The sequence below is a fragment of the Bos mutus genome, chromosome 3, assembly GCF_027580195.1.
Source record: "Bos mutus isolate GX-2022 chromosome 3, NWIPB_WYAK_1.1, whole genome shotgun sequence".
In the NCBI taxonomy this organism is placed as follows: Eukaryota; Metazoa; Chordata; class Mammalia; order Artiodactyla; family Bovidae; genus Bos; species Bos mutus.
The window spans coordinates 97,321,843-97,330,823 of record NC_091619.1 but is presented as its reverse complement, the minus strand read 5'-3'; the positions used below and the strand labels follow the sequence as shown (position 1 = coordinate 97,330,823).

General features: G+C 45.9%; 1 protein-coding gene across 1 annotated transcript; it reads left to right on the top strand.

Moving 5' to 3' along the window:
* The first annotated feature begins 2,566 nt into the window (after positions 1-2,566).
* Positions 2,567-5,062, top strand: TEX38 (testis expressed 38). Its single transcript, XM_070368113.1, is given in 2 exon segments — positions 2,567-4,833; positions 4,836-5,062. Coding segments are annotated over 2 exon segments (921 nt in total). The 5' UTR covers positions 2,567-4,046; the 3' UTR covers positions 4,970-5,062.
* The last annotated feature ends 3,919 nt before the right edge of the window (positions 5,063-8,981 follow it).

The window sequence follows — 8,981 nt, the reverse complement described above, 5'->3', positions numbered from 1 at the left end:
GCTATCTGATTCATAGCACATGAGGCAGGTTTCGTCCCCATTTTACAGACGAAGAAACTGAAGCTGAGGATCATTAAGAGATTTGCCCAAAAGCTGAATTCTTTTCAAGATGCCAGCTGTTTCTGAGGTCTTGTTTTCTTCTGCTTCCTGACACCTACCGTGAACTCCAGCCAAACTGAACTACTCTTCTCCCCAGAGACACACCTGGGATTGTCCTTGACAAGTCCTTATACCTGGAACGCTGTCTCTCCACCCAATGCCATCATCTTCTTCATCCCCTGGACTTGGACAGTGACATCAATACCTGTGTCTCACCTGGAGCAGGCCCCCTGTGATGGCACCAGTCTGTCCTCAAGAAATTCCTCCCTTCTGGGGCTTACCTGATAGAAACCCCTTTTGAATGGTGGACCTCTCAGGGGCAGGGACAGAACTTTCAACTCTGCTCAGCCCAACCTGCACTTTTGGAGATGGGCCCCAGGCCCTGGCCTGTGCTGGGAGTAGTGTGGTGAACTCAGAGATCAGCAGTCCTTTAAGTGTGCCGGCCTGTACCTGCCTTAGCATCTTTGCACTGGCTGCTCCCTTTGCACATGGCTGTCTTTTCATCATTTAGGGCTCAGTTCACAAGAGAGCACCTCAAAGGGACTTTTCTTGATGCACCCGCATCATTTTATGTTCTTTATTCCACTATCTTATTTTCAGAGTAGTTGACTGCCTGAAATTCTTAGGTGTTTGTTTACAGTAATTCATGGAACTTACATCCTAGTAGGGTGAGGCGCAATATAAATAAATAATGTTAGGTGATAATAACACATTATGCAAAAAACAACAGGCTAAGAGAGAGATAAAGCGACATGTGAGCAGAGACCTGAAGGAAATGAGGCATGGTCTGTATGGATATCTGGGGGAAGAGCCTTCCAGATGGAACAGCAAGTGGAAAGGCCCTGATGCAGGAGCATGCTTGCCCTGCTTGTGGAACAGCAAGGAAGTGACTGTGTGAAGGAGGCATGGGGACAGGCAGTTTGATTTTTCAGGGCTTTGTAGGCTTTGGTTGAGGACTTTGGTTTTAAATCTGAGTGAGATGGGGAGTCACTATGGGTTCTGAGTATAGAAAGTGAAAGTAGTTCAGTCGTTTCTGATCTTTGCAACTCCAGGGACTGTATAGTCCATGGAATTCTCTAGGCCAGAATACTGGAGTGGGTAACCTTTCCCTTCTCCAGGGGATCTTACCAACCCAGGGATGGAACCCAGGACTCCTGCATTACAGGTGGGTTCTTTACCAGCTGAGCCACAAAGGAAGCCCAAGAATACTGGGGTGGGTAGTTTATAAGCGCCACTTTTAAAAAGGATCATTCTGACTGCTGGTGGAATATAGGCCATGGGGGACAAGGATGGAAGCTCTCCTAAGGGTGACTAATTTGTCCTAGTTTACCTGGCATTTCCCTGATTTTAGCATCAAAAGTCCTATGTCCTGGAAACTCCCTCAATCCCAGGCAATCAAGGACAGCTGGTTGTTTATAGGGAGACCAGGTGAGAGAGGATGGTCCTTGCACTAAAGTGATGGTGATGGCACAGTGGTCAGATTCTGGGCATGTCTTGAAAGCAAAGCCTAAAGATTTTGCTACTGGAGTGAATGTGGGTGTGAGAGAATCAAGAGCATCGAGGATGACTGTCAGGTTTTTGGCCTGAATGACTGGAAGAAGTTGCCATTTACACACAGGAGGAAGGCTGGCGTAGATATTGGCCATCAGGAGTTTTGTTTTGGACGAGGTAGTTTGAGATAACTTAATAGACTGGCTAGGAGAGATGTCAGCTGGCTAGGAGAGATGTCAGTCAGGCTTTTGGGTATATGAGTCTAAAATTCTGAGAAGTGATCTGGGCTGGAGGTATAACAGTGAGAGTTGACAGTGTAGCTATGATATTTAAAGCCATGAGTCTGGGGGAGATCACTGAGGGAATGAATGTGGATAGAGGGCTAAGGACTGAGTCCTAGGGCACCTGACATTTAGAGATCAGAGAAAAGAAGAGAAACTAGCAAAGGAGACTGAAAAGCAGGAGCCAGTAAGGAGAGCCCAGATTAAGTGGAACCAGGAGAGAAATCTATGCTCATTATCCCTAGATGCCATGCTGAAGGCTTAAACAGGGAAGTAATCAGATGGTGCCAAGAAGCCAATCTAAGCTTAGTTGTGCAACCTACATGGAGGCTGACTTGGGCTTAGTTAGCTTTCTGAGCTGCCCGTATCCTCAGGAGGTGTGAGCAAGTCCCTGACCCAAGCAGTTCCTAGGGATTACTGGTGCATAGAGGAGATCTGCTTCTAGGACTCAAGCATCTTCTGGGAGTTGGACTAGACAACTCTCAAAGTGCCTTCAAACTGGATGTGGTGAAATTCTGGGAGCTGATGGAAACAACTGTCTGTCACAGAGTATGGGGTGTTGGGCTGAGCCTTGAAGGATAAGCAGGTGTTTGAGGATGGGGTGAGGGGGGAAGTGGGGAGGGGCACTCCTAGGTGGAGCAGCAGTGTAAGCAAAGCTCCAGAGATGGGAATGAGCAGGGTCTGTTGAAGAGTCACCTGGTCAGAAGGGAAACGTGTATGAAGGATGGGGAGGAAGGTGAGGCTGGAAAGAGATGTAGGGACAGATGGTGGGAAGCTCCCATAGGGCCAGATGCCCCAGAAACACTTGCCAACACTTGGCTGAAGGAAGGTAATTAAACAAAAGAGATTGTAAGAGCCAAGGAAAGTGAAAGTGAAAGTGAAGTCTCTCAGTCCTGTCTGACTCTTTGTAACCCCATAGACTGTAGCCTACCATAGACTCTAGCCTACAGGCTTCTCCATCCATGGGATTTTCCAGGCAAGAGTACCAGAGTGGGTTGTCATTTCCTTCTCCAGGGGATCTTCCCAACCCAGGGATCCAACCAGGGTCTCCCGCATTGCAGGCAGATGCTTTACCCTCTGAGCCACCAGGGAAGCCAGAAGACCTGAGGTCAGGGCTGCCCACTGCTCTGGGTGTACCCTGTCCCAGGCCCCATTCGGGACAGGTATCCATCAACTTTTCCTTAAAGCCTAGGGATACAACAAGCCGCTGAAGGACCTAGGGCCCTGTCCTGGAGGCTGCTCTGTGGGTCAGGGGTACAGGACCAATAATTCAGAGTGTGGGTCAGGCCCTGGTAGAAGCAGTAGAGGTGCACAATGTCCAGGAAACACCCCTGCTGGAGTCCCTTCCTTCCATTAGACTTTACAAATGCTAGCCCTGGATGCTCAGTGTTCGGAACTCAGTGACCCGCCTTTAAGGAACAATGGGGTCTGGGCATTCTGGGGACTCCTATTGGCTAAACAGATGAGTAGGTGAGCTCCCTCTCCCCAGAGGCACCAGTAAGGTACCAAGATTTGACTGTATGGATTCCCAAAGGGAGGACCTCAGCCTCCCTGGTGGTAAATGTGGTTCCTCCCCAAACCCCTGCTGCTTGCTTTGTGCCCTTAGGCTTGGGGGCACTCAGGGAAGACCTTTTGCCTGGATGGGAGTGATGACTGCCTGCATGGAAGAGTATTAAAGAGTTAGGACAGGGTTTACTCTAGAAAACTACGGATTTCTTGAGGGCAGAGGCCATGTATCTCTGCCCACCCAGAGAATATCCCAGGACCATCTCAATTGAATGATTAGGGTTTGGTGAAATGGGATGGGATACTGGTGTCCCATCCACTGGTAAACTGCTATCTTCTTGATGGTCTTTGCCTGTAGTGAGGCTTCTTATTCTGATGTTTTGGATGGGCCAGGGTTGGGATCCAGAGGCTTGAGTAAGCCTGGGCAGTCATGCTTCTCCAGACCTTACTTTCCTTATCTGTGAAGGGCTAAAGGTGGCCTCTTAAGCTCTCTGAAAATTCTGCTTTGAATAAAAGAATGATGAGGCAAGTCAATGAGAAGGAAAGGAAGGAATTGAGAGAGTGGTTAAATGGAGAAGTTGTGTTCAGTCATCTGACTTTGTGACCCCATGGATTGCAGCACACCAGACTTTCCTGTCCTTCACTGTCTCCCAGAGTTTGCACAAACTCATGTCCATTGAGTCAATGATGCCATCCAACCATCTCATCCTCAGTCATCCCCTTCTCCTGCTTTCTATTTTTCCCAGCATCAGAGTCTTTTCCAATGTGTGGTCTCTTCGCATCAAGTGGCCAAAGTATTGGAGCTTCAGCTTTAGCATCAGCCCTTCCATTGAGTATTCAGAATTGATTTCCTTTAGGATTGATTGGTTTGATAAGTGGAGGGGACGAATGGTGAAAGGGCTAAGGAGAGGAATGAGAAACAGCCGAGACTCCCCAAACTACACCTTTCAGCCAGCTTATTCTTTTTTCTTATTGCCTTTAGTGTGGGTGTCACTGTACTTTGGATTCCTGGGGCTGTGTTCTGTGGTAACTGGCAGCTGCATTCTCTTTCTGCACTGGAGGAAGAACGTGCGGCGGGAAGAGCGTGCCCAGGAGTGGGTGGAGGTGATGAGAGCAGCCACATTCACCTACAGCCCGCTGTTGTACTGGATTAACAAGCGACGGCACCATGGCATGAATGCAGCCATCAATACTGGCCCTCCCCCTGCTGCCACCAAGACTGCGACTGACACCCAGAATTCAGATCGCCCCTCGGAGCTGGATGTCCCCGAGAGCAGGAGCTATGCTGCTCAAGATAGCAGCCCCAAGGTGGAGGCCCCCGGCCCCCTGCATCCTGCAGTGCAGCTGGCACCACAGCAGCCCCTACCTTCTTCCCCAGTGCTGCGGCCCCAGGCCAGCTCCCCACTCCCAATTCCCATCTTTCAGGAGGTGCCCTTTGCCCTCTCCCTGTGTAACCTACCCCGATGCTGAACCACTCGGTTTCCTACCCTTTGGCCACCTGTCCTCAAAGGAATGTCCACTTCAATTCCCTCCCCACAATGGCCCAGGGGGACCACTGCTTGAATGCCAAGCCCTTTGCTTCAGAACTGTAGCCTCCGCTCACTGAGGATGGGAGCTGGAGGTATCCTGGGCAGAACAGGAAATAGAGCTGACCTCAGGGAGGTGGTATTGACACAAGGCCAGGGCCCAAGTGAATGTCACCTAATGAAAGATTTAAAAAGTCCAAAGGCTCCATGTGTCTCATTTGTCGTTAGGAGGGCAGTGTCTGATGGAGGGCATTTTGCAAACTAAGCTAAAGGTCAGAGTCTCACCAACACCAGTGGGAATGACTGTGGGGAGACACACTGAGCCAGTACTTGTGATGGGCTCAACATCCCTCTGTTATTTCAGAATAAAACCATGTGCCAGACCCTGGGTTAGGTGCCCAAAGGCACTGCTGTTCTGTGGGACACTGAGCACAGCCACAGAGTGACAGTCACGGAGGATGCATGAGCAATGGTGATTCGTAATGGCCAAAACAAGTCAGTGTGAAATCTATGAACCACACTGCACTGCTGCTTGAATCGCATTCTTTGTTAACATCTATGATGTATTGTCTCTACATTATTTCTAATACAGGAACACTGTCAAACAGATATCACAATCTTTCTCTTACAGATTAAGAGTTTCCAAGGGCATTTCGCGTATCATTTAAAAAAATATTTGTTTTGGCTATGCTGGGTCTTGGTTGCGGCACACCGGATCTTTATTTGAGGCATGTGAACTCTTAGTAGTGGCATGTGGTATCTAGTTCCCTGACCAGGGATCGAACCCAGACCCTCTGCATTGGGAGCACAGAGTCTTAAGCCATTGGACCACCAGGGAAGTCCATCATATCATGTTGCAAAGTCTCAAATTTGTCTGCCTGGCATCAAAGTTCCTGATCTTTCCACCATTCACCATGGTCCCCATCCCCTAATGTCTTTTTTGAAAACTCTTGGAAAATGATTTGTGTGTGTAGGGCATGATTAACTTGGTTTACAGATTGACTTGGCAGAGGGCTGGCCAATGAACCTCCTAAAAGTACCCAATTTTTTAAATCTTAAAGGGATTCATGGCTTCTCCCAAAGTTAAGATCCTGCTGCCACTGCTGCTAAGTTGCTTCAGTCGTGTCCAAGTCTATGCGACCCCATAGACGGCAGCCCACCAGGGTCCCCTGTCCCTGGGATTCTCCAGGCAAGAATACTGGAGTGGGTTGCCATTTCCTTCTCCAATGCATGAAAGTGAAAAGTGAAAGTGAAGTCGCTGAGTCGTGTCCGACTCTTAGAGACCCCATGGACTGCGGCCTACCAGGCTCCTCCGTCATGTGAATATTATTTTTTGCATCTTTTGGAAACTATTCTAAAAGGAGAGACAAAGATAATACTGGCTATTTGATCCCAGTTCAAGTCTAAGAAAACCTAGTTCTGCTCCAAGATATGCTCCAGGATATAAAATTTTCCTTCACTTTGGAAATGAGAAAATCCCCTTACCGTACTTATGAGCTAGTCTTTATGTATGCTTTTTCCTGAGAGGAAAGGCCTCCCAGATTGTGTGTGTGTGTGTAATCCCAGAATCTAGCAACCATGTAGAGCTAATTAAAAAAATTTTATGTGTGAAAAAAGCCCCAGCCTCTTCCTCTATGACCCTTATATTGCAATGGATTTCAAGCCTTCTTCCTTCATTTTTCCTGAAGACATGGAATATTTCCTATAAACATGCTCCTATAGTGAACCTCAAAATAAAAAGCAGGTCTAAGTGGAACTTCCCTGGTTGATGCAGAGTCAGGGGCTTTACTCTTCCCTCACCCTGCCCACATCGCCACAGATGCCAAAACGCCTTCATTTCTTCAGGCCAAATTGGGCAAATCTGCAGATTCTTCAATGTTACTTTCTGTCCACCATCTGTTAGGCTTTGCATCCAAAAGGAGGAAGGAGTCCATAAAAATAAGGATCAAAGTAGATTTTTCTTCTTAGTAATGGGGTGGGGGGGCACATGAGCCTTTAATCATAGACACAGTGGAAGAAAAAAGCAATATTTAATTTATATAAATTAAAATGGTTTTATTACTGATATGAAATTAGCAAAGCCCAAATCAAGTGATGGAAATCTTGAATTCACTCCCTAAACAGAATCAAAACTGCTTAAACATTACCAAAATAGCTCCACTAAAGCAAAGTAGGTTTACATTTCTTAATATGAGAAAAGAACAAGATAGGTTAGGTTCGTATAACAAACGATATACGCTCTATAAAGTCTCAGGAATACCCAAATGTGTTCTGGTTTGGATATGAGAGGACCCACATCTTACTGGTGTTGTGTTGGTAAGCAAGCCAATGAGGTGTGTAGCAAACAAAAGCTGTCACTAAAAACAACTCAACAACAGGCCATTATGAGTATGAGCCCATCTCAGTCAAAATCTTCAACTGTGACCGCCGAGACGAGAGAGAGAAGGGGGGCAGATGGGGCTCTGTCCAGCAACAAAGTGAGGGAATGCCGAGGGCAGGGAAAGCAGCTAGCAGCAGGTGGAGGGTGTCCACTCTTCAGCTGGGCTGTAACAGACACAACCCTAAGAGCCAGGCCCTTCTCTGCTTGTAAGACAACACTACTATTTAGGGATCCAAGCCAGTTTCTCTCTTCGAGTCTTCTCTTCCTTTAATATATTGCCCCTCGATTTATGGGGGAGTCTCTCTAGGTAAACATTATACCAGATAGACAGCAAAAGAAAAATAGGACCAAGAAGTCATGCCTTGGGTAACTTAGGAAAGCAGTAGGAGCTGCCAGAATGAAGAGATAAAAAAGCATTTGAAATGAAAACTGAAACCAAAACTACTAATTCTACTCAGTCTTCCTCTCAGGATTGAGGTGTGGCAGGTTAGGCTTGATTATAGATCAACATACACTGGGTAAGTTAAGACAACTTTCAAAAAAAATCCCAAATTAATACTGAACGATACTGATTTATGTTGATGTATGGTAAAAACAAACACAATATTGTAAAGCAATTATCCTCCAATTAAAAATAAAAAATAATGAACAATATAGGCTTATGGGAATTCTTTTAAGCCGACAAATATACTTAACTTAGAACAAAGGCATTCAAGATGTCCTAGTTCTACCTGGGAGATATAGCATTTTCCCAGGTGGTGTGACAGGGTATTCACAGGTCTGAGAGTGCAGAGGAACACCTCTGCCAAATTTGGTAGGGGAGAGGATGGCACCATCCACCTCGAGGTGGGAAGCACAGAGGATAAACTGAAAAGCACAGGTGATGCAAAAGAGAAGCACATACAAAGAGTAAAAGTGTCCTCAAAGTGTGCGCCTATGAATAAGAATTTGAAACTAAAAAGGACAAGCTACATTACCCTCAAGTATATTTCTTATAAATCAAATCTCAAAAAAAAATACCTTCCAGGTACAGACATACTATTTATGGTACAATATATACAAATATAGCAGTATAATTTATTGCTAGAATTTTATTTGGTTGTTACAAAATTTGCAAGGGTATATATATTAAAAAAAGTGGGGGGGGGGCATGAAAGGCAGCCAGAAGAGTAAGTATCTTCAAGTTACCTAAAGTGCCAGACTAATTTTATACTATACTTAAACCTTTCCAAGAACATAAAATAGCACAGATAGGCAAAGGAATTAGAAGCATGAGCCATAATGAGGTAAGCAGACACATTCATAGGAAAAGACTTCATCCTGCCTTAACTCTAAATTTTAATATCTCTAGGGAAAAAGAAAGGTTAGCCAACACCAAGCTGAACTTCATATGAAGAAAAAAACAGCCCTTAAACATTTAAAGGTGCTCAACTGTATCCATGGCTAACAGGGAAACTTGGACAAAGTGAAAATGGAAACAAACCCTACCAAAGAAGTCTCAAGGTTTCTCTAGTTTCTCCCTGACTTGGCCGACAGCACAGTTAAATTTTTCAGTTTCCCTTTTGTGTAGCCTGAAGATTGCTTCTAAGATCAACATAGCACAAATGTAGGTGACATGGAGAAACAATTCCTTCTAGTCCAGGGACCTTTAGTACCAGGGCTACAGAAGTATTTAATGGAAGGATTATACTTGCTTGT